The sequence below is a fragment of the Physeter macrocephalus genome, chromosome 17 (assembly GCF_002837175.3).
Source record: "Physeter macrocephalus isolate SW-GA chromosome 17, ASM283717v5, whole genome shotgun sequence".
NCBI lineage: Eukaryota > Metazoa > Chordata > Mammalia > Artiodactyla > Physeteridae > Physeter > Physeter macrocephalus.
The window spans coordinates 49302030-49328112 of record NC_041230.1 but is presented as its reverse complement, the minus strand read 5'-3'; the positions used below and the strand labels follow the sequence as shown (position 1 = coordinate 49328112).

Here is a 26083-nt window from a genome sequence, read left to right as displayed (position 1 = left end):
TGTCGCCCGCCGGCGGGGACTAAACTGCCCGGGCGCCTTGGACCCCGCTGGCCCCACAGGAGGGTGTGAGCGGCGGCGGCCGCTTCCCCGCCTCCAGGGCAAGTCCCCAGACCACTCCTCGGGCGGCAGAGCGAGACCCCCTGCCCAGTTTGGAAGGAAACCTCCTTCTGAGGCGGGGAGGCAAAAAGGAGAGGTAGGGCGGGCCGGGGCTGGAAGGAGAGCGGGCAGGGCCTGGGGAGGAGGGCGCGGAATGGGTGGGGCAGTGGGAGGAGCCATTGAAAGGGCAGAGCCCTGTGAGGGAGGAGCCAATGGAGGAAGGGGTGGGGCTTGTGGAGCAAGCGGTGGCGCTTTGCTGGAGAGCATAGCTATTGAAAGAAGGGTATTGAGAAACTGGGATTGACATATATACACTAATATGTATAAAGTAGATAACTAATAAGAACCTGCTGTATAAAAAATAAATTAAAAAATTAAAAAAAAAAGAAGGGGAGCATCTTTTGTGGCAAGGTAGGAGCTGCTGGAGGAAGGGGAGGAGCTAGATGAGGAAGAAAGAAGGATCGTGGAGGAAGGGGCGGGGTGGGGCTACTAGAGGAAAGAGAGGAGCCAGGTGTCAACTGCTTGGCCTTCAGGAGCCACAGATGGAGAGTGAGTGTGTGTTTCAAGACTTGAACTTTCCTGTACATTGTATGCTGTGTGAGAGCTGGGAAGACGGGCGTTGCTTTACCATTTTACTACCAGTGCTAGGCATCTAATAGGCACTTAGTGAGTAATGAATGTGACTGGAAAAAGCAGAAGAGTTGGAGACTGGGATTGGAGTAGAAATGTTCCGATAGGGAGGGATGGTTATAGAAACTGCTGTCCTAGGAATCATTCTGTGAATAATCAAAGCTGCTGTGCTCTGTAGGTGTATAAGAAGCATAAAGCACAGATAATGAACATGGGGAGATAAACTTTGTATTCTTGAAAATGTGAACAAATTGTTCGAATGGGGTGGTGCAACCTTTGAGGCGAAGTTTCAACTGTCAAGTTGTGTTCCCAGACGGTAAGTTAGGTCGCAGTCCCAGGGTCATTTTCCTTTAGAAGCTGTATTGCCAGTGACCAGCATGCCCAGGCCAATCTTCAAGACCTATTTAACCAGTTCATATGCATAAAACTTAGCTCTGCAGTAAGAAACTTAACTAACATCATGGCTAAGAGTGTTTGTATTCTTTGATTTCTTCCTTCAAAACATGTTGATAAGGATCCACAGGAATATCCATTCAGAATTCCAAGTGAGGCTGCCAGAGACCTGACTTTCCCTGGCTGACATTCTGACATAGATTCAAGATTCTTTGAAACCTGAAACTTCTAGGAAAGTGGGGGTAGGTGTGTGGGCATGGCCTAGAGCCAGGGAGGGGGTAAGGAGTTTTGAGGTAATCACAGCCTGCTTTCGACAGAAACAACCTGCTTTTGACTTCAACACTCTGGGCTTTTCACCTCTTCTGACCCATTAACATTCCCTTCATCATTAATTGATTAAGAATATGTCAACTAGGTATAGGAATAGAGGGTAAGGCATTTGTAGTCTGACTGCATGGACAGGTGATAGCGACTATGTGGCAAAGATGATGGCAAAAAGAAAGAAAGAAGAGTGGCAGCACTCATCAAAGACAGTAAGGTGCCTCGAGTTCCTCTCGTGCTTTGAATCTCTCACTTCTGCTCCTGCTGCTATAGCCAGAGAAAACTCTCTGCTTTTAAAGGGCTCATATCGTTAGATTAGGCCCCACCCCGATGAACCAAGATAATTGCCCTATCTTCAGGTCAACTGATTAGCAACCATAATTACATCTATAAAGTCCCTCTTGCCACATAATATAACTTATCCATGGATGTTATAGCGCATCATATTGATAGTCCCAGGGATTAGGATGGGAAACCTTGTGGAGGGAGGATTGGCAGAATTCAATTTACTACATTATCTTTCAGGAATATTGTAGAAAAGCTACTGCAACAGGTTTTTTTTTTTTTTTCCCCAGTTTCTCTCCGTGAACATAAATCACATTTATACACTATTAGTTCCACCTCTAATCAGAATTTTATCTTTGAATTGATTCAAGTACACTCTTGGTCTTCCAAAGAATGGAGCTTGTATTCTGATACTTTTAATCTATAATATTCATCTTTTACTCTGACTTTATGATACGTACCAGGCTGGCTTTGCACGGTAGAATACCTATAGAAATCTGTTCCCTTCTATAGTGCTGAAATACGCTTTTGGGGGGGTATTTTTTCATAGAAAAACTACATTTATTTTTCTTTCATACCTGAAGCTAGTTCTTGTTTTCTTTCATTATGTAGCTTTATATACAATAGTGATAACTCACAGGATTAAATAGCACTCTAGTCCCTTTAATATGTAACTCTTCATCCAGTTATTTTAAAAACTATGTTATAGCTAGTTTCTTCTTTTGCTTCAGGTGTAATAGTTAAATGAATCAGTACTAGAATCAGAAAGGTCTGGCCTTGGAATTTCAGTTGACACTAACTATCTCAGTGACTGTGTTCATCGGTAGAGGTCAGGCTCCGCTGCAGTAACAGACAGATCCTAAAATCCCAATGGCTTGACTCATTAAGTGTGTTATCATTCATGCATAGTCTGATGAGTGCTTATGGGGGTTCTCCCCAAAGCTGTGACTCGGGATCCAGGCTTCCTTCATTTTGTGATGCTACCAACTCAACATGTGACTTCCAAGGTCATAGTGGGAGGAGAAGAGAGAACTGAAGGGGCACTTTACCTCTTCACTGTCTTATCCAGGACGTGATATAATCAGTTCCACTCGTTCTGCTGGCTAGGCTAGTCACAGCGCTCTAAGACAGCTGTAAGAGAGGCTGCAATGTAGGGAAAGGCAGTGGCTCTTTTGGGAGAACTAACTTTCTCACAGTGACCACGGAAATTTTCCCAACCTTCCCGTATGTTTTCTCATTAATAAAATTATACTAATAATCAGTAAATATGAGTTTCTCTCTTTCAGACGTTCAGTATAGGTACCAGATATAAATATATGTTGACTTTTATTTTTATTTAGCTGAGTTGAAACCAGTGTTTCTTGTATGTCGTCTTTGTCTCGGAATTGTTCATTTTCAATATAATGATTTCCATTCCCCTCCAGCCATTATATTTTCTTTTCTGGCATTCTTCCAACCTTGGTCACAGACAGCTGGTGGCTTGTATTGATTAGTAATAACGTGCACATTTGACTGAGTCATTTTGAGCTGTCCTATCCCACCTAGAGTGGGGTTGAAGCATTCTGAATAGACTGTGATCTCTAATAAAGAACAATAAAGACAGGGACCAGGTATGGATGTCCCTTGCACCCTTCTCAATGTGGCTAGACAGAGAGTCTCATACCGCCAGAACCATCAGACTGCTGCTTTCTGATTGGCATTGGATTCCCAGGAACAAGAATTTCCACACAATATCATGAAGAAAAGCATGCATGGACTTTAGAGTCAGAAAAACATGTCTACAAATTCTTTGATCCTTCTCCCACGGAGAAGTGGAGTGTGGATGTCCCCTCCTCTTGTGTGTGGGATGACCTCAGTGGCTGGTCAACCAGTTGAGTCCAGCAAAAGTGAAACGATGTGACTTATAAGGCTAGGTCGTAAAAGGCAATTCAGCTTCTGCCTATTCTAATATTGTAATGATATCAAACACTTGGCAAGCGTTAGTTGTCCTTCCTTTCCTCAAGCTTATCTTTCTTCAAGTAGTTTCCTGAGAAATAAGACTGACTCTGCAATGCTATGGTCGAAATTGGTTGCAACCCAGCATCTTTACATTTTGGTAATATGTACCGTATTATGAGTACCCTCTTTGCGGTACAACAGAAAACCCAAGACCCCTGTACTACCTTATAGCAAGGATTCTGGCATGTGACCTAGGTTCCACCAATTAGATGCACCCTCACAATACATGCATTGAGAAGTGAATAACAGGAAGAAGTGGTCATTTGCAAAGGGGTGAAAGAAATTCGTCGTGATGGTGGCAGAGGCATTTGATACTTTGGGCCTGGGGTGGCAGAGCTTTGGAATCCAATCCCAAGTGTCCTATTTCTGAAAGCTGAGTCAGTTACATATTTTGAATAAATAGTTCCAGGAACAAATTTTTCCTGACTTTATAGCTTCAAAGTCTTCCCCTGAAGATTTTGTAGGCTACCTAATAACTTCTGATAATTTTGTTATTAAAAACCAATGAGGAATATATAAAATAGATAAACAACAAGAACCTACTTTATGGCACAGGGAACTATATTCAATATCCTGTAATAACCTGTAATGGAAAAGAATCTGAAAAGGAATATATATACATAAATCACTTTGCTGTAAACCTGAAAATAACAGCATTTTAAATCAACTATACTTCAATAAAAAGTTGTTTGTTTTGAAAAAAAAAACCAACTTGTGGTTACAATCAAGAGAGGGAAGGGAAGAGAGACAAATTAGGAGTATGAGATTAAAAAAAAAATCAATGAGGATTCTGTCATTTACAACAAGGGCCCAACTAATAAAAATGTACACTTCCAATTTGAGCCTCAGATCCAATGATTAACATAACACTTATATAAGAATGATGTCTCATAGTTATACGTAGTTTAAGAGCCCTCATGAGTTGTTTTTTAATGTAAATTTTCATCTTTAATGCCAAACTCTTTTCCAAAGTATACCCATTTACTCTCCTCCCATCGACGTTTTACACTTTATCAACAGGTTTTTTTTAACCTTTACCAAAATTTTTGTTATGTTGTGCTATCTCAATTGACTTTTTGTGTAAAGTTCTATGAATTTTAACATATATATAGACACCAATCTGTCTACCATTGCTATAGTTCTGTCTTTTTGAGAATGTCATATAGAGTATACGCTCCTGTATTCTGTAGAGCATGCAGTACAATTTTCTGAAAACGACTGGATTCACTCAGCATAATGCCTTTGAGAGTCATCCATATCATTATACATAGAGAGAGTTTGTTTCTTCTTATTGCTGAGTAGTGGTCCATTGTATGCGTATACCAGTTTGTTTACCTGTTCACCTATTGAAGGATATTTGGGGTGTTTCTAGTTTGAGGTGATTATGAACAGAGTTGCTATAAATACTCATGTACAGATTTTGTGTGAATATAAGTTTTAATTTCTCTAGAATAGTCATCAAGAGTAGGATTGCTGCGTAGTTTGGTGAGTGTATGTCTCCCTTTATAAGAAATTGCCAGATTGTTTTCTAGAGGGGCTTTACCATTTTGCATTTCTACCAGCAATGTATGAGAATTCCAGGTGCTGCTGTCCTTGCCAACAATTGCTATCGTCAATATATATATATTTTTAACATCTTTATTGGAGTATAATTGTTTTACAATGGTGTATTAGTTTCTACTTTATAACAAAGTAAATCAGCTGTACATATACATATATCCCATATCTCCTCCCTCTTGTGTCTCCCTCCCACCATCCCTATTCCACCCCTCTAGGTGGTCACAGAGCACCGAGCTGATCTCCCTGTGCGATGCAGCTACTTCCCACTAACTATCTATTTTACATTTGGTAGTGTATATATGTCCATGCCACTCTCTCACTTCGTCCCAGCTTACCCTCCCCCCTCCCTGTGTCCTCAGTTCCATTCTCTACACCTGCCTCTTTATTCCTGTCCTGCCCCTAGTTTCTTCAGAACCATTTTGGTTTTTTTTAGATTCCATATATATGTGTTAGCATACGGTATTTGTTTTGCTTTTCTCTTTCTGACTTACTTCACTCTGTATGACAGACTCTAGGTCCATCCACCTCACTACAAATAGCTCAATTTCGCTTCTTTTTATGGCTGAGTAATATTCCATTGTATATATGTGCCACATCTTCTTTATCCATTCATCTGTCAATGGACACTTAGGTTGCTTCGGTATATCCTCGGTAGTGGGATTTCTGGGTCAATATTTTTAATTTTAGCCATTTTAATACGTGGTTTTAATTTGCACTTCCCTAATGGCTAATGATGTTGAATGTCATTTTTTGTGCTTTTTTTTTATGGGGAATAATTGCAATCCCTGATCCCCATCACAAATGGGGTTCAACAGGTTCCCCGCATCTGCCGGCATAGAGTAGGCACACACTGAGCTAGGCATCACAGACCTGTTATTGCTCAATCTTGGGTGGCTGAATGCCATTTGTCCCTCTAAGAAGTATGTGCTTATTATATCCTCTTTGGTGAAGTGTCTGTTCACAAGTGTTTTGTCCATCTTGTATTTGGAAAAATTAATTTTTTGATTTTCTATTTGTTGTTATTTTCTTACTATTGAGTTTGCAGAGTTCTTTACATATTCTGGATAGAAGTCCTTTATCAAATAAGCGATTTGCAAATATTTTCTCCCAGTCTGTTGCTTGTCTCTTTTCATTCTCCAACAGAGCCTTTGGCAGAGTGAAAGTTCATAATTTTGATGAGGACCAGTTTATCTATCTATCTATTTGTTTATTTATTTATTTATTTATTTAATGGATCATGCTTTTGGTGTCATGTCTAGAACACTTTGCCTAACCCCAGTTCTTAAAGATTTTCTGTATTTTATTCTAAAAGTTATATAGTTTTATGGTTTATATTTAGATCTATGATCCATTTTGAGTTAATTTTTTGCATATGAATGGCCAATTATTGCTACATTCTCGTTGAAAGACTGTTCTTTCTGCACTTAATTTTTTTTGCATCTTTGTCAAAAATCAATTGGCCGTGTTTATGTGGGCATATTTTTGAACCCCTTATTCTGGCCCATTGATCTGTTTGTCTCTGCATTCACCAATACCATACTGATTCCTATAGTTTTATGGTAATTTTTGTTTGTTTTTTGTTTGTTTGTTGTTCTGTTTTGTTTTGTTTTTGAGTTTAAAAAGGTATTATTCTTTATTTTAAAAAATAGTGATAAAATGTACATAACGTAAAACTTACCATCTTCACTATATTTAAGTGTACAGTTCAGTGGCATTAAGTACATTCACGTTGTTTGTGCACCCATCACCACCATCCACCTCCAGAACGTTTTTCTTTCTTTTTTCACACACAGACACACACACACACACACACACACACACACACTGTATTTTAGTTTTACAAGAGATAAATAAACTGACACCAAGCATTGTAAATGGATGACCACAACAAAATACCATATTGATTCCTGCAGTTTTATGGTTATTTTTTAAACTGGGTAATGTGATTCCTCCATTTGGTTCTTCATTTTCATAATTGTTTTAGCTATTATAGTTCCTTTTATATTTCCTAATAAATCTTAAAACCAGTTTGTTAATATCTATAATAAATCCTGCTCTAGACTCATATCTTGATATTCAGCAGTTATTCCTCCAACTTCTTCTTTGAGATTGTCTGTCTATTCTTGGGCGTTTGTATTTTCGCATATGTTTTTGAATCCAGAAAATTGAAAACAGTTTTTAGAAAATAATTTTAACTTTATAGTCCTATCTTCCCAAGATCTAGGACTTCCCATTTCCAGGGGCCCTGGACTCTATTTTCAAAGACCACAAATGTCTACATTTTAGGTAGCGATATTTATAGTTATTAAAGGTCATTTGCTTTGTATCTCACCTCTGATGATACCAGATGAGTGTGGAACCAAGACATTACTACTGGTCGCCAAAATCTGGCTTCCTTTTCCTTCTGGAGATAGAGGAGGAAGTATTATCTCCACTTCTCCTTGAAGTTAAGCAGTACCTTGTGACTTGTTCCAGTTAATCACATGGGGACTGAAGTCATATGATTTACTTCTAGGCAGAAACATCTAAGAGCCAGTGAGTGCCCATGTTTGCCATCACATTGTGCCATCGCAGTTGGCTACGGTTTCCCAGGATGGTGTCTCCATCAGTTCAAGTTCCAGAGTGAGGATAATGTGGAGCAGAGTCCAAAACATCACACAGTGGACATGTAGCATGAGTTAGAAATAAATTCTTGTTGTTTTTTACTACTGGAAAAAAACCCCTGGGATTGCCTGTTATTGCAGGATAACCTTGACGATCTTGACTAATACTAGGTAGCTGAGGCTAACAGACAGTGACCATGTCAAACAGAAGTATACCCTGGTAAGGCTGCCAGGCAACCTTTTCCAAAAAGAACCTGACAGCTTAAGCCATATTGGGGTACACACACACAAAACAAACAAAAATTCAGAGTTTTATGGGCATTTTCAAACAGACCCATTTCTACTTTTGTTAAAATGATAAAGTAACTACATTATCACCTTCTTGACCAAGGAAATACAAAGTTTCTTTCTGTAATAATATAGCATACTCTATCTGTCTCTTCTTGTGTCTTCTGCTATCCCTTTTCTTAGCTTCTCTTCAGCTACTAGCCTTTTGGAAATGTCTTTGTGTTCTTGGTTGGGCTTGCGGGGGGGTCTCCTCTTTTCACGTAGGTTTCTCTCTGGGCAGCATTATTTATTTGCAAATAGTAGATATGGTCATTGTTCCCGGTTTACAAGAATTTCAACCCCTGCCACCCTATTTTAACTTTCATCCAACACATCCATGAGCGTAGCAACAGAAGACGTGTCCTTTCCAGCGAAAGGACTCCGCTGTAATATCGGTGTGCCTCTGCCACCGGCCAGTGGCAGCTTAATGGAAATCTTTGTTCATTTCAGGAGCAGGATACTTTGTATTCTAAGTTACAGATTGGTTAGGCTGTCAAAGCTCCATTGATTTTGCCAGATGTATAACAAAAAGGCATTTGGTAGTCTCTGTACTTCTTCATTAACAAACTACACCATCATAGTGCGGAGTCAGAGATCTGGAAGGTAATGTCTACTTTTTTTTCCTCTGAAAAAATTCAATGAGAATTCAATGAGAAGGCTTTGAGTACTTTGACTTATGAGTAGTTGGCTAATTATTTATGGAGTGTCTCCAAATCACCTTCGTAAGCTTTATTCTCTGATTTTTTTTGACTTTGTGGTACATCTGTTCTCTTTATGTAAGTCCCTCTTCAAGGTCTTTACTCCAGTTTAAAATTATACAAACCGTGTAATCTATTCTTTGATACATTTACTTCAGTTTGCTTAAGGTCAAAATTCATGCTTTGCTCACCTCCACCGTATTCTAACACGATGGCTTAAAAGAAAACATGTTATTATGGAAAATTTCACAGTGACATAAAAGTAGAGAGAATAGTGCAATTAACCTCCGTGTCCTCATACCCTTCTACAACAAACAGAATTTGTGGCTACGTTTATTTCCTCATTCTCTCTGTAACCATGGCCACACCCACCCCCTTGCAGGACTTTTGAAGCAAGTCATAACGGCTTATGTTTAATTGGTAAAATAATAACCAACTTTACAGGTTTTTGCTGATCATTTTCTTTTCTGTTTTTTTTTTGCAAATTTATTTATTTTTGGCTGCGTTCGCTCTTCGTTGCTGCGTGCGGGCTTTCTCTAGTTGCCGCGAGCCGGGGCTACTCTTAGTTGTGGTGCAGGGGCTTCTCACTGCGGTGGCTTCTCTTGTTGCGGAGCATGGGCTCTAGGAACACGGGCTTCAGTAGTTGTTGCACGCGGGCTCAGTAGTTGTGGCTCGCGGGCTCTAGAGCGCAGGCTCAGTAGTTGTGGCACATGGGCTTATTTGCCCCACGACATGTGGGATCTTCCCGGACAAGAGCTCGAATCCGTGTCCCCTGCATTGGCAGGCGGATTCTTAACCACTGCACCACCAGGGAAATCCCATTTCTGTTTATTTTAAATGCTGCTAGAAATGATATTTTCTGTATCATACTGAATTTCCATAGGCTCTTAGACTCTCGTTCATCTTCTTTATTTCATTTCCACATATCTTGAGTTCCTTGGATCAGTTTTTCTTTGGGTTTATTCTTGTTTATCCAAACATGTACTTTCGGGGCTTGCACCTCAGTCAAAATTTTCTTCTTTGTACATTTCAGTTCTAGCCACCTCAATAGCGTATGTTAGAGAATTTAATACCTTCTGGCATACATCTGTGTGCCTTCCTGCTTTGTACTACAAATCCAATTTTCTAGTTGCATCTGCAAATGCATTTTCCCAAGAGAGCATTTGCACTGTGATCTTTGTGTTTCGTTGATGTAATTTTCTTGGAAAACATATGGACTTTTAGGTGTACTTTATACCAGTGATTCTTAAACCAAATCAGGTTGTAAAGCTCCGTGGAAATCAAGAAGTGGAAGAACATGAGTTCTGATTTACTTCAAATCTATAAACAAGGCATAATTTTATCATCAGAAAATGAGTATTATGTCACTGCAGATTTCTGCATTCCAACGTAGAAGGAAAACTGCATGTAATTTGTCAGAAATCACATGTCCACTCTTTCAGTTGACCTTTGATTGCTTCTTGCACATTTCTATATGTCATCTCTTACATGAGCTGGAGGACAAGAATGGGCAGTAAATCTCGAAGGCACAGGACTTCCCTGGTGGTCCGGTGGGTAAGACTCTGAGCTCCCAGTGCAGGGGGCCCGGGTTCCATCCCTGGTCAGGGAACTAGATCCCGCTTGCGTGGCGCAGCTAAGAGTCTGCATGCCACAACTAAGAGTCTGCATGCCACAACTATGTTGCAACAGGATCCCATGTGCTGCAACTAAGACCCGATGCAGCCAAAATAAATAAATAAACTAATTAAATATTTTTAAAAATCTTGAAGGCATGTTTATAGGAGGTAAACTGAAAATTAAGATGATTCTTTACACTTACTGAATTTTTTCTAATTAGGAAAAGCCCACCAATATTCTGTTTTAGTAGTGGAGCATCTTGACGCAGCTTGAGAACACCAGTGTTCCAGAGGAGCACCTAGCAATCTGGTATGCAGTAATCTGACCATTTGACTAAGAATACTGCATTTACCAACTCAGAGATGATACGTTGTTTTCAGTCATAAGGAGTCAGTATAGTTCCCATGATCCCCCATTAAATGAGCAAAGTACTTATATTGGGTTGGCAAAAAAATTCGTTCAGGTTTCTCTGTAAGATGTTGCAGGAGAACCCGAACGAACTTTTTGGCCAGCCCAATAAAAATGTAGTATTTATAACAAATAAGTAAAGTGCATATAGCAGTGCCTGGCTCATAGTAAGAGCTATGTAACAGTAAGTTTTATTATTAAATTATTGTTGTTACCTGGGTTTCTTTTGGTACTTGGTAATATAATGTGACTGGAACCTCTTCTGGCGCCTTCACCAGGTCCATCTTCTAACTTACTCTAGTTTTTGTTGTTGTTGTTGATTTTTGTTTGTTTCTTTTTGTTTGTTTGTTTGGCTGTGGCATGAGGGATCTTAGTTCCCCGACCAGGGATCAAATCTGTGCCCCCTGCAGTGGGAGCGTGGAGTCCTAACCACTGACCCACCAGCGAATTCCCTCTACTGACTCTAAAATAGGGGCTTGGGCCTTCCCTGGTGGTGCAGTCGTTAAGAATCTGCCTGTCAATGCAGGGGACACGGGTTCGATCCCTGGTCCAGGAAGATCCCACAGGCTGCGGAGCAACTAAGCCCGTGTGCCACAACTACTGAGCGTGTGAGCCACAACTACTGAAGCCCGTGAGCCTAGAGCCTGTGCTCCACAAGAAGAGAAGCCACTGCAGTGAGAAGCCTGTGCACCTCAATGAAGAGTAGCCCCTGCTCTCCGCAGCTAGAGAAAGCCCACGCGCAGCAATGAAGACCCAACACTGCCAAAAAAAGTGGGGGGGGGCTCACCTAATACCACATCTTTGGCCTCTGCGGTTCTTCTCTCTAGATATAGAGGTAGGGATAGGGATATAGTCTTCTCTTCAGATTTCACATATTCTCTTGACATGTAAGAAGTAGATGGAGGAGCTGGAGATGGTTAACCTGTAAGAGAGAAGAGTACATGGAACATTTTCATAGGGCTGTTGGGAGGCTGAGGCAGTGGCCAGTCTCTGGATCAATGATTCTTCAATCCTCTGTAGTGACAGACTGCTTTGTACCTCTGATGCAAGCCCTTCCCCCAGAAATGATTGAGCGTTTACAGAGGCATCATAGACCTCCAGAAACCCATCCGTGGATGGGAAGGCTTCCTGCCTTGGTCTGGAGGGCAAAACGAGGACCAGGGAGTGGATGATGTTGAATGGGCAGGGAAAGAGGTCCTGGTTCAATATAAGGATGCTCTTTCTAACAGAGTGGTAGTTCTCCAACTTTGCAGGATTTTACAATCACCTAGGGTGATTTAAAACATTCTGATGGCCAGGCTGTGCCCAGACCGACTATAATCAGAATTTCTGTGGGTACAGTCTGGGCATTTTTACTTTTTATAAAGTTCCCCAGATGATTGCAAGGTGCAGCCGAGTTCAGGAATCAGTAAATTAGAGTACTTTGCCATTGGAACAGTCTCTTTAAGTAGTGAGCGCCTTGTCAGTGGAGATACTTCAAGCACAGAACATTTTTCTTATTGATTTGAACATTCTAACTATACTTAATCTCTCCTAAACAGTATCTGTTTCTTTGCTCTATTAACCTCAAGTTCAAATTTATTTTATTATTTAAGAAATGACTTCGCTTTTGATTCTCTGCTTTTTTTCTTTCCAGTTGTACACTTGTTAAGCCTATGGGTTCTGTGGTATTTGCATTTGTAATTCAAAATTACAAAGGTGTGAGTGTACTTATAGGAGCTTCTTTGGCCTGGGCAGCAACTAAAGTGAAATTTCACAATATGAAAGGCCCAGGCTGGTTTGCATAATCTGTCTGGTCCTTAATCATACTTCTGTTTGGAAAGAGAATAGTGCTTCTAGTTTTCAGTCACTTGTAATATCATTTCTTTCCCTTTCAGCGTTCATTCATTTCCTCTGATGTCATATTGGAAAAGATTAGGATGCCCAAAGATATCTGACCTTCCATAGGTAAGTGGAACTTTATTAGCATCAAAATGCCATTTTAAGCCTATGTGAAAAAGCCAAAATGGTAATTAAACAGATATTGTTATCAGAAGTTGCTGATCTCTACCTAGACAGAAAGTGAAAATGTATGCTTCTGGCAGGGGTCACTTTGGGGTGAGAGAGCAAGGCGTGTGGTTCCCAGTGGCCTCTGTCTCATTACAAGCAAAGTTTTCCTCAGGAAGGCCCTGGCCATTCATCAGCAGTCGTTGTGCTGATGTAATACTGGTGGTCATTGCCTGGGCATTAGAGTTCATCCACACAGCTTGCGGGGTCCCCAGGAGGAACCCATCTGTGGGACTGTATTACAATCATGCTGGGTTTATAGATGAGCAAACAGACCTGGAAAAGTAACTCGCCCAACGAAACAGACAGCTAGGACATAGGATTGGAACCCTGGCTGATTGGAACCCGAGTCTGTGCTCTCCTGATAAGGATTATTACTTTCCTACCACTTTGGCTGGCTTATGAATGCCAAGTCCTATTTTTCAACCTGGAAAAACATCAGCTAAAGATAGACAGCATCATCATCACCACCACCTACCACCACCACAGCCACCAACACCATCATCACCACCACCTACTCTATCAGTTCGCTAGGACTGCCACCACGAAGCACCACAGACAACAGAAGTTTACTGTTTCAGTTCTAGAGACTTGGGAGTCCAAAGTCAAGGTGTTGGCAGGGTTCGTTCTTTTTTTTTTCTGGGTTGTCTTTTCACTTTGTTTGTTTGTTTTGACCACGCTGTGCAGCACGTGAGAATCTTAGTTCCCTGACCTGGGATCGAACCTGTGCCCCCTGCATTGGGAGTGCGGAGTCTTAACCACTGGACCGCGAGGGAAGTCCCTCACTTTTTTTTTGTTAAATTGAAGTATAATTGATTTACAGTGTCGTGTTACTTTCAGGTGTACAGCAAAGTGATTCAGTTATATATATATTATAGATATAATATATAATTATATCTATAATATATAGATTCTTTTTCAGAAAGAATATATATATTCTTTTTCAGATTCTTTTCCCTTATAGGTTATTATAAAATAGTGAGTATAGTTCCCTGTGCTATAGGGTAGGTCCTTGCTGGTTATCTGTTTTACACATGGCAGTGTGTATATGTTAACCCCAGACTCCTAATTTATCCCTCCCCCTGGGTTGGTACCTTCTGAGGCTGTGAGGGAGGCATGTGTTCCAGGCCTCTCTCCGTGACTTGTAGATGACCATCTCATCCCTGGGTCTCCTCACATTGTCTTCCCTCTAAGCACGTCTGTGTCCAAAGTTCCCCTCTCTATGCGGACACCTTCATATAGGGTGGATGAGGGTGAACCAATTGACTTAGCTTTGACCACATTCTCCACCAGCTTCCTCAGAAGCCAAAGGATCCCCAAGCCGACATCCAGGGCTGTTCAGACAGGACAGAGGGGGTAGCTGCCATGCATCTGTCACACACAGCACAACGGTTCTCTTCATATTAGCACAGCATCATTTGCATGTTTTGGGAGTGGAGGGTAGGGACGCTTAACCCTACATTCCTACTCTGCAGGGGCACTTGGTACCCCATCACGAGAGACCGAGTCTGTGGTAACATCTTTCTACCCTCTTTTCTTTTTTTTTTTTTAAATTTATTTTTATTTTATTTATTTTATTTTTGGCTGCTTTGGGTCTTCGTTGCTGCACACGGGCTTTCTCTAGTTGCGGTGCGCAGGCTTCTCATTGCGGTGGCTCCTCCTGTTGCGGAGCATGGGCTCTAGGCGCGCGGGCTTCAGTAGTTGTGGCACGCGGGCTTCAGTAGTTGTGGCTCGCGGGCTCTAGAGCGCAGGCTCAGTAGCTGTGGCGCACGGGCTTAGTTGCTCTGTGGCATGTGGGATCTTCCCGGACGAGGGCTCGAACCCGTGTCCCCTGCATTGGCAGGTGGATTCTTAACCACTGCGCCACCAGGGAAGCCCTCTACCCTCTTTTCTTCACTTCCAACTTTGGTCTTTAAATCCATCAGTCTTTAAAATTAGCCTTATCTTTTACAATGTCAATAGCTGGCAAAGGATGATTTTGTAATATTTCTTCTGTCTATTCCTGAACATATCTTGACGGTATTTCACCTGAGTTGTTGAATTGCTATTTAAAAAACAACAACAACAACAGTATTAAATGCTAAGTTCAATTTGCGTTTCAAACCACAGGAAGAAGATGTTAAAGACTTTAAGCAACCATCACAGCAATGGATCTCAGTCTGAAAAACAAGACTGAATTAGAAAATAGTGAAAATAAAGAAATTCAAAGCACAGACGAAACTGAATTAATCTATACTTGTCCAGATGAAAGAAGTGAAAAGAATCATGTTTGTTGTCTTCTCAATATCAGTGACATTACACTTGAACAAGATGAAGAAGCCAAAGAGTTTGTCATTGGAACTGGATGGGAAGAAGCAGTGAGTATTTTCTTGAGTTAGGTCTCTTGCATGTCAGTGTTTGGACACAAGCCTTTTCTTTTACTATTTTCAAAAATAGTTACTATTGCCAAAAAAAAAAATGTGTAAACGATGAAATATAGAAACCTTTTGGAACAGAGGTAGGATGTTAATGATGAAAATAGCTGTACCTTTTATTGAGTATTTATGGCCACTCACTGTTGGCAAGCACAGTACTGAATGCTTTACGTACATCAATTCATTCACCTTCTCAGTAGTTCTGTGAGGCAGGTATTATGTGAGGCATAATATTATGTGAGACAGCCTCACTTCTTGGACAAGGATACCAAAGCACCGAAAAGGTGAAATGTGTCAAAGATCACCCAGGCAGTGGTCAAGGCAGGGCCTGAACCCAGCTCTTCTGGACTCCAGAACCCAAGCTACTTAACTTAACCCAAGCTACTTAATTCCCCAAGAGACCTGAGATTTTTATCCTGATGGTTCTACTCAGAACCCTGTGGGTTTATTCTTAAACTATTCTTAGAATCAGTAGTAGAAATACAGTTCTCAATTTAGAACTGTAGGGGAATTTGGTCTAATCCAATGTTTCTCACTTGGTAGTGTCACAGCTGGTGGGGAGGGAGAGGGGATGCTACTGGATGTAGTGAGTAGAGGCCAGGGGTGCTGCTCCGCATCCTACAATGCCCAGGGTGGCTCCCACCGCAATAAATGGTCCAGCCTTGGGACTTCCCTTGCGGTCTGGTGGTTAAGACTCTGTCCTTCTATTGCAGGGGGTACATGTTCGATCCCTGGTGGGGGAGCGAAGATCCCACATGCCACGAAGACAAAAAAAAAAAAAAAGAAATGATCCAGCCTTGTCTTAGCTTGGGCTGCTGTGATAGAATACGTTAGACTGGGTAGCTTAAGCAACAGACATTTATTTCTCATTCCGAGGTCAGGGTGCCAGCATGGTTGGGTTCTTGGTGAGAGCCCTATTTCATTTTATTTTATTAGTTTTTGGCTGTGCCATGCAGCATGCGGGATGCAGGATCTTTAGTTCCCCAACCAGGGATCGAGCCCTTGCCCCCTGCAGTGGAAGTGTGGAGTCTTAACCCCTGGACCGCCAGGGAAGTCCCCTCCTTTTCTTATAAGGGCCCTAATCCCATCATGAGGGCCCTGCCGTCTTGACCTCATCTAACCCTAATACCTCCCAAACACCCACCTCCAAATACCATCGCACTGGGGATTAGGGTTTCAACATAGGAATTTGCCGGGGGAGGGTACACAAACATGCAACCCATAAAAAGCCCCCAATGTCGGTAGTGCCAATGTTGAGAAACCTTGATCTAATTGCTTTATTTTATAAATATGGAAACTGAGGCCAAAATAAGGCAGAGTGACTCTACCCAAGTCCACTTGACAGTTGCAAGAATGTGTCTTCGGAGCCTCCTCTGGTGCTCTCTCTACTGTACGCGCCCCCCCCACCTCGTTAAGCATATATGACCTTCTATACACACACCCCCAGATCAGGTAAGTCAAGGTGGTAGAGAGTTCTATTTAAACATGGAAAACTTTCCAAGCTTAGAAGGTTCAGTTTACTATTCAAGGTAATTACTTTGAAATATACATCCAAGGGCTGTTGGAAAAGAATTTTCTTTTAATTGGAAAAATTGCTCGCGCCCCATGCTGTGAGTACATTTGCTGTTCACACTCTGTCTGGTATGACCATTTCCTCCTGCCTAGTGCCTGCTACTCTTTGCTCTCTCTGCCCAGCCCCCGACCCCTGCCCACCCATCCCTACCCCACCTCTCAGACAGCCTTGCCTCAGGAGGGGTGACTGAGGTCTGTCCCCGCCCCCTGCAAAGGCTGGCTTCCTGCACTGGCTCATGGCCCCCTGACCCTTTCTGTGTCGGTGCCAGGGACCCCTGGGCCAGCATTTAGAGGAGGACAGAGAACACTTTGCTGGTAGCAATTCGTGAGAGTTTCTTATGCTTGCAGAGCCAAGGGACCTCACAGGAGGCAGATGCTGGGATGCCTCAGGGCTGCACAATGTTGACCCAGGCTGACCCAGTGCAGGAGCCTTTCCTATCACTACCCTGCTGTTTCTCCCCGTGGCAGCCTGTGGATGCTGACACCACTTGGCGGCTCTGTGGACACTCAGTCAGGAGGGAGGCACAGTCACCTTGCACTGCAGCTGGGCTCGAAGTCCTGGCAGACCTCCAGACCTTTTTGGAAACACCTAGCTTACCTGTGACACCTCACCTGTAAGGACCAAAAAGGCAAGGTGTCATTGCCCCCTGCCCTGGGACTTGGATCCCCTGCCAGGCCATCTGAACACCCCGGAGATGTAGATCCTCTGTATCAGCCTCGACCCAAGGCTCATGTGGGGTGCCTTTTTTTTTTTTTGGCTGTGCCTTGCAGCTTGCTGGATCTTGGTTTCTGGACCAGGGATTGAACCCGGGGCCTCTGCGGTGAAAGCGCCGAGTCCTAACCACTGAACTGCCAGGGAACTCCCATGTGGGGTGCTTTTTATTTTATTTATTTATTTACTTATTTTTTTTAAAAAGATGTATTTATTTTATTTTTTAATTAATTTATTTTTGGCCGTGTTGGGTCTTCGTTGCTGCATGCGGGCTTTCTCTAGTTGCGGCAAGCGGGGGCTACTCTTCGCCGCGGGCTTCTCATCACGGTGGCTTCTCTTGTTGCGCAGCAGAGGCTCGAGGCACGCGGACTTCAGTGGCTGTGGCACGCAGGCTCAGTAGTTGTGGCTCATGGGCTTAGCTGCTTGGCGGCATGTGGGATCTTCCCGGACCAGGGATCGAACCCACGTCCCCTGCATTGGTAGAAGGATTCTTAACCACTGCACCACCAGGGAAGTCCCTGGGGTGCTTTTTAAAATCTACGTTCCCAGGAATTCCCTGACCCTTCCCAAGCCCCTCCCCTGAGTACTGGCTTAGTAGGTTGGGGTGGGCCTCAGGAATCTGGATTTTGAAAAGCAGCTCAGGTGACTCTTAGGGTCAGGCAACTGGGGAGCCTTTGCTGACCCAGTTGGGCCTGTTTAATGGATCCAGAAAGACAGAAGCTCAGGGGTTGCTCCACATTTTAGGCTCCCCTCCCTCACTCAACATCCCGTTAAGCCAGAGTTGGCTTTTTCCACACACACAGCCCGGAGACAAATCCCCTTGCCTGGTTGGAGGTGGGGACCAAGCGACTTGCCTCACTGCACCAAAGCCACCATCTGCAGAGAGGCTGTCAGCCTGAGGACCTGTCAGCAAATGGGCTGGGACCCTTGCTTTTCTGTAAAAGCTGGAAAACCACCCGGGGAGCCAGGGTCGAGAGCAGTGAGGTGTGAGGCCAGCAGCATGGTCCTCTTGAAGGTGCAGTGCCGACCCTGCAGCACGTGGAGGGACGGGGTTCCCGGAACAGAGGCAGAGGGAGGGGGAAGCTGGGGAAGATGTGCTAAGGCTGACTCAGCGTGCAGTGCTGGGCAGCGGCCTTGTAGCCGTCCAAGAACTGGGACTTCACTACGCTAAAGAAGATGGTTTTTTTTGATGAGAACATATTCAAGGCTTCAGCAGCACGGCTTTGGGAAGGGCTAGGCCTGTGGAATAAGAAAGTATCGGACTCCAATAGCACTTACTAGACTTTTTAAAAAAGTGATGCTGCAGGCTTCCCTGGTGGCCCAGTGGTTAAGAATCCACCTGCCAGTGCAGGGGACACGGGTTCGAGCCCTGATCCGGGAAGATCCCACCTGCCACGGAGCGACTAAGCCCGTGCGCTACAACTACTGAGCCTGTGCTCTAGACCCCATGAGCCACAACTACTGAGCCCTCGTGCCACAACTACTGAAGCCCGCGTGCCTAGAGCCCGTGCTCCGCAACAGGAGAATCCATCGCAATGAGAAACCCACCCACCGCAAGGAACAGTAGCCCCCACTCGCTGCAACTAAAGAAAGCCCACGCAGCAAAGACGACCCCACGCAGCCATAAATAAATACATAAAGAAAAATAAAGTTCCCTTTAAAAAAAAATTTAAAAAAATAAAAAGGGGTGCTTCTTGACACTTACGAATTTCTAACAGGAATTTGGGGAGCTGAACATGTGAGGTGAGAGGGTGTGGAGGGTGAAGAGGGGATGACGGGAAAGGGATGTTTTTGTGCAGGAGGACCAGAGGCTGGCCCCGTCTTCAGGCCCGGGAGACAATGCTACTCCTCACAGCCTCCCCTTGTCCTCCGCTTGGGGACGCACAGACCTCCTGAACGCGCCAGCACTTGTTGGCTGTAAGGATATTTTGAGCCTCAGTTTCCTCCTCTGTAACCTGGATATCAGAATACCTAAATTGTAGCGCTCCTATGAGGATTAAATGAACGAATGCCAAGAGAGCCTCAGCTCAGTGCCTGGAGCATAGTAAAATTGTGGGAGCTATTTTTGCTTTTTTTTTTTTTTTTTTTTAACATATAAGGTTGCCAGATTTAGCAAATGAAAACACGAGGCACCCAGTTGAACCTGACTTTCGGTAAACCTAATTTGTTTAAGTATGTCGCGAACGTGGGCTTGTAGTTGTATCTAACAGCTCTGTTTCCCCGCGACCTCTGTGGCAGGGCCAGCCAGGGGACTCCGGGTGTGGCCGCGGGCATGGGTGGGCCTGGGCCATGCTGACCCTGGCTCTGCCTCTGCCTTTCCTTCAGCCTCTCCGGGCAGCAGTCTCCCGGGTGTGGTAAACAGAGCCTGAAGTACAAGAAAGCCTGGCAGGGGGGACGAGAACAAACAGTTTTGATTTTATTTTAATAATTCTGAATTTACTTTAATGCACGTCTAAAAAAATGTGGAGTCAGCCCATCAATGTGGCCATTTATAGATACTATCGCTTAGTATTTTCGTCTTTAAAAATACTGTTACAAATACTATTGCTTAGTATGAGGCTAAACTAGGCATGAAAAGTTAAAACCAAAACATTTAAGTCAATTTTTAGAGAAATATTGATTTAAATAGGACAGCCAAACTGGGAATGGGGCCAAAGTAGGGGCAACTGGAGTCTGGGCAGCTCAGCTGAGAGTAACATGCTGTTTTATTTGCAGGTCCGAGGCTGGGGACGGATTTCTCCAACTGCTTGCATCTGGCCCAGGAAGAAGCTTAAAAAGGCGAAGGTGGCAGAAAGTGCCAGCAGCTGCTTACTCTGTGTCAGCCTCTCCCAAGGGAGCTTGGAGGCCAGGCTTCAGTCGGAGGCGGGGAAGTTGGAGTCGGGGGCTTCAGCTCTGGCTGAGGCAGGGCCGGAGAAGGATGGAGGCAGCCTCTCCCAGACTCTGGGCCCCCCGCCAGGCCCCACCACGGCCTCCCGGGAAGTTAACAGGATCTGCTTTCCCACCTACAGTCAGGGAGAGAAAAAAAGTCTGCAAATAAAAGAGTTTATTTGGTGCCTGGAAGACTGGGCCACATCCGGGGCTGTAAGGGGCAACGACCCCGGAGGCCCCAGCGGAGGCGCTGTCGGAAGTGCCTCTGTAGCAGACTCCTTGACTTCCAAGGCCCTTTTAGTTCTACCTGCCCTGAAGGCTTCACCCCCAAATGGCTTGGATATGCCGGGTAAGAAGAGTCAGAACTTTTTCTTGCAGCTGGAAGAGAAGGGGCCGAGTGTGGCGAAGGATGAGCGAGCGGCTTGTGCATACGGAGTGAAAACAGTTGACGGGACAGGTGAAAAGAGGCCCATTGAGCTGGCCAAGCACCACAAGGTGAAGGAAACGCAGCCTTTCCCCACGCCGGGGGCCCGGACATCCCTGCTGGCCGGCCCCGAGCCCTGCTGCCTGCCCTGGTCCCTCCTGCCTGAAAAACACCTGGTGTGCCCTCCCCACCTCAACAGCGTTGGCTATCTCGCCACCCTGCAGCTTGTGCAGAAACAAGGAGCACAGACCTACAAAGCCAAATTCAAAGCCAGGGAGCCGAGACCGCCCATGAAAACCCCACAGCGCATTCTCACAGCGGCCAAGCCGGCAAACAGGCCCCAAACGCTGGAGACCAAAGTGTTCTCAAGACCTCTCTTGCCATCCCTCACGGTGAGCAGAGTTGTTATGGCTGTTCCCACTCACAGACTCCTCTGAGTTGCCACGATATAATTCCCTGGGAATAAGCACTGTCTGAAAGTTGTTCATCTTCTCTTCCCTCTCTCCCTCCTGCCCCAGCCCCAGTCTCTTCCTCCTCCTCCTCCTGGTCCCAGATTTCATATATTATAGCCTCATGCTAGTCTCTGGGAAGTTTTTCTTACCATTCTACAAAATTCATCTTGGGAGGCAGGTTAAGAATAATTATTTTTTTTTAAATGTCACTGTGATTATTGTCAGCACACATGCTTCCTCCAGTCTTACCTTATAACTACTATTTGGGAACTCGACAACCCCAAACAGACAAGTATGGAATAGGGCTGTGACTTCCTTCCTTCTTCCATCTTTTCTCTCCCCTCATTTTACCCGAGTGCATATTTCCTGAAGTTGTATATAAATTAAACTTTTGTAAATGAGTTATATTTTAAATGTGAAGTGACAATGCTATGTAGAGAAATGCTCTGAAAACCATTTTGTAATATGCATAACCATTTAGCCGCTCTGTAATTACATAGTTGGCATGTGCTTAAGGTAGGTTGTACTTGAACTCTAGGCTTTCCATCTCCTAAATGATGGGCAGACAGAATATATGACTGTATTTGTAAACATCTGCTTTCCACAACTGGTCTTTGTGATGTCTTGTCTAAGTTTATGTTTTTTGGTTTTGTTTTGTTGGTTTGTCTTTACAAAACACCAGAAATGCAGGAGTGACTATAGTACAACCGTCATTGAAAGGCGTATTTTGCCTTTTGAGGTCATACACTTTACAGTCTAGAAGCAGTTAACGGGTTCTACTCATTCTTTCTTCTCTGAATGAAGAAACCATCTGGATTCATCCCCAAGAAGAGGCCCTGATTTCCCACTGTGTCTGGACAGTGGGGGTCTTGGACCCAGTACTGTTTGAGGACCCTCCAGCTCCGGCAGCCTGCCCACCTAAGTCAGTGGTTTTTCAAGCCCCTCTTTTTTTTTTTTTTTTTTTTTCTTGCGTTACGCGGGCCTCTCACTGTTGTGGTCTCTCCCGTTGCGGAGCACAGGCTCTGGACTCGCAGACCCAGCAGCCACGGCTCACGGGCCCAGCCGCTCCGCGGCATGTGGGATCTACCCGGACCGGGGCACGAACCCACGTCCCCTGCATCGGCAGGCGGACTCTCAACCACTGCGCCACCAGGGAAGCCCTCAAGCCCCTCTTTATAAGCTGCAGAATAATGAATGAATAAGCTCACTATGTAAAGCAGTCAAAAGTGTTTGATTGGGAGGGAAAAAGCATCCACCAGTATGAGGGACAAAGCCCAACTGCTCAGCCCAGATGTACTTACCTGTTGAGATCTTGAGGCAGTTAGAACTGATCCAAGTTACATGTTTTTTTCTTAAGAAAAACTCATTTGTTGAAATAAGGGTCATAAATTCTATAGCTTTGGGGGTAAACATATAATAATTTACAATTGAGGAGAGCCAGTCTGAACAAAGGAAGGGCCAAATGTAAAGGTTTGTAGTATCTTTTTTGAGCAAATAATTTGGTCCACAAAATGTTGACTAGAAGATCCCTCTGTGAATAGATAAGAATGCTTTGCATTTGGCATCTTTTTCTTTAGGTAATTATTCAAGTATCTGTTAAAGGCCCTCTGGGATCTTATCTGTGTTAGCTGTGGTTTAAATTGTTTCTCTGTGGATAGTCACTCTAGGCCTTGTCCCAATTTCTATTCAGATTAAATCAGGACATCCGAACTGGTCTTTGATGTCCAAGTTTAGATAAAGGCTAAATGTTTGCTAGAATGAGCCCCCCTTAGGGTTCTAGGTCACTAACAAAAGTCCTGCCATTTTAAGGAGTTAAGCATGTTATAATTCAGTACCAATGGCCCTCTTCCTACCTCTAGGTGATGATCTCTCTTTGGTTCCTCTAGTCCTCCCCAAACCAAGCATGGTGGGCTCTGTGTTTCACCCCTCATTCTGTTATGTTTGGCTGTCTCATTAGTAAAGCTTTCCAAACCCCTATTCTTTTTTTGTTTTTTGTTTGTTTGTTTTGCGGTACGCGGGCCTCTCACTGTTGTGGCCTCTCCCGTTGCGGAGCACAGGCTCCGGACGCGCAGGCTCAGCGGCCATGGCTCACGGGCCCAGCCGCTCCGCGGCATGCGGGATCCTCCCGGACCGGGACACGAACCCGTGTCCCCTGCATCGGCAGGCGGACTCTCAACCACTGCGCCACCAGGGAAGCCCCCCTATTCTGTTTTGAAATTTAAAAAATCACCGAGTGGAACTGTGGCAGCACCCGACAGAGGGCTCCTGCAGGGCCTGAGGTCAACTACTGGGTGAGGCCAGGCTGAGGTCTGGGGATGCTCCTGGGCAAGGGTAGGGACTGGAAACCTCGGAAAGATATAGATCTGACAGAGAGACGAGGGACAAGGCCAAGGGGAAGACTAAGTCAGAATAAGACCCGGCGACATTTGGACAAGTATGTAGGGCTTTGGCTACTCAGGGAGACTTTCCCTAATTTTTAGCTATGTTCTTTTTATTCTGGACTTTGTCCCCTATTGTAAAATTTACCTGTACTTCCAGGACCATGCTATAAAATGACTTGAACCCAGAATCAAATTTGCTTTCAACCTCTCCCGAAGTGCCGGAGCCCCAGCCCGTCTCCCTGCGGGCTCACCCAGATGGCCAAGCAGGCCGAGCTGCACAGTTGGAGTCCTCGCATCTGGGACTTTTTGGGTGTCTGGGATTGGGTCCAGTGCAGCCTCAGTGCTGCAGTTTAGGGGCTACGGAAAAGTCAGATGGGGAAGAAACGGGCTCCTGTGGCTGTGACTGCGGGCAGACGAGGGTGGTCCCTGGTACCACAGGCAACACTCTCCCACTGTCTGCCAGGCTAACTGGGGCACTGGAGCCAGGAGAGATTCAGTGCTGTGCCCCTGATGCCCAGGCTAAACTCTGACCCGAGCTCCACTAGCCGGTCACATGATACAATAATTCCACTTGAACTGGCAAGGCACTGTTCTAAGAGTTCAAAGCCTCTTCTGGGTATTATCTCTTTTTATCCTGAGCAAATTCATGAGGGTCAGGGATCATTTTCTCCTGTGACCCAAGGAAAATCCAATCAACAGAGAGCTTGTGTTTAGTCAGGCCTGGTGTGCACCTTGGGCATCTGAAGGTGCCAACTTATCTCCAAGGGGAGGGAACAGCTGGAGCACTGGGTGGAAAGTATCACATAAGGCAGGAAGGAAGGCTTCAGAATGTCATTCCTTCCTGTAAGATGGGAACGATTTGACTTTGACGTAGGATGTGGTGAAGATGAGGAGGTAATGTATGTAAAACAAATCAAATAGAGGTTTGATCTGTGGTTTTCCTGAATGTGGTGATCAGATCAAATACAAATAGCTGGATCATTTCCCTTTAATGAATGCCTGGCTATTCAAAATCATCTAGAAATCCTGTGGGCATGGCCAGTTGTCATTTGGAGTTTGATGGATCTTCACTCTTTAAAAGTCCTCAGAACTCAGCTTCCTAACTTGTCGACTCAGGGTCCTTGCTTGGGACTCCTGTTAATCCACGGGCCATCTTCATTCCCTGGCCCTTTTCCTCATCCTGTTTTGCTTGAATTTCCACTGCACCAAGTCTAAACACCGTTGCTCTGCAGATTTATACCATGCCTCTCATACTGATTTTGTGTCACCTTGAGGTGTTATAGCAAAAAATTTACTTTTCAAGTTTAATCTCCCAGATCAAAGCTTTTGTATATCTTCCTGAACACAGTCTTAGGATAACTCCAGTGCAACAAGTAAAACTAGCACCATCATCCTTTTTCCTAAGAGCTGAGAACAAGACTTTTTTTCTTTTTAATAGCCCAGCTTTCCCCCTGGACATTGTTGACTCTGCCCTATAAAATGAGGGGATTAATACCTAGGGTCCTTCCTAATTCTGTCATTTTAGTGCAGTTAACTTGCCTGTAAACATTACCAGACACTCAAAACGTGAACAGTTCTTTTTGTCACAGATTTGCGATCAGATTTCCTCTGGATGCTGGCTTTTGTAGTGAAATTAAAAAAAAAATCTAAATAAATTGCAATTTGTACATTTCAAAAGTTGTTTATAGTAAAAATCCTAAAGAGATTAAGAAAATTTTTTTTACATAAGACTATAAGAGTTCAACTTTACTAACACATTCTTTATAAACAACGCACATACTTCTTTTTTTTTTTAAAGACAATTTTTTAGAGCAGTTTAAAGTTCATAGCAAAATTGAGAGGAAGGTACAGAGATTACCCATATGCCCCCTGTCCCCCCCAACAGATGCACAGCCTCCCCCAGGATCAGCATCCCCAGAGTGTGGACATTTGTTACAAATGATGAACCTACGCCGACATGTCATAATCACTTACAGCCCACAGTTTACATCAGCGTCATTCTGGGTATTGTACGTTCTGAACACACATACTTTTTTTAAATTTAATTTAATTTTATTTATTTTTTATACAGCAGGTTCTTATTAGTTATCTATTTTATACTTATCTTATTAGTTATTTTATCTATTATATATACATTTTATTAGTGTATATATGTCAATCCCAATCTCCTAATTCATCCCCCACCCCCGTCACTTTCCCCCCTTGGTGTCCATACGTTTGTTCTCTACATCTGTGTCTCTATTTCTGCCCTGCAAACCGGTTCATCTGTACCATTTTT

General features: G+C 43.9%; 2 protein-coding genes across 5 annotated transcripts in view; one reads left to right on the top strand and one right to left on the bottom strand.

Moving 5' to 3' along the window:
• The window catches only part of C17H16orf46 (chromosome 17 C16orf46 homolog), a 28619-nt gene continuing 2536 nt past the window's right edge, over positions 1-26083 (top strand). Inside the window, exons 1-5 of one of the 4 annotated variants that reach the window (XM_007125211.4) lie at positions 1-193; positions 905-1042; positions 12814-12883; positions 15092-15339; positions 20396-22382. In XM_007125211.4, the coding sequence (XP_007125273.2) occupies positions 15130-15339; positions 20396-21409 (1224 nt within the window). In that variant the 5' untranslated portion in view covers positions 1-193; positions 905-1042; positions 12814-12883; positions 15092-15129 and the 3' untranslated portion in view covers positions 21410-22382. Of the gene's footprint in view, positions 194-574; positions 646-904; positions 1043-12813; positions 12884-15091; positions 15340-20395; positions 22383-26083 lie in introns of those variants that run through there. The other 3 variants (XM_028477725.2, XM_007125210.4, XM_007125212.4) reach the window with 3 other exon arrangements.
• Positions 20646-26083, bottom strand: part of ATMIN (ATM interactor) — a 26020-nt gene continuing 20582 nt past the window's right edge. Inside the window, exon 5 of the mRNA XM_028477724.1 lies at positions 20646-20682. Coding sequence (XP_028333525.1) covers positions 20661-20682 — 22 coding nt within the window. The 3' untranslated portion in view covers positions 20646-20660. The remainder of the gene's footprint in view (positions 20683-26083) is intronic.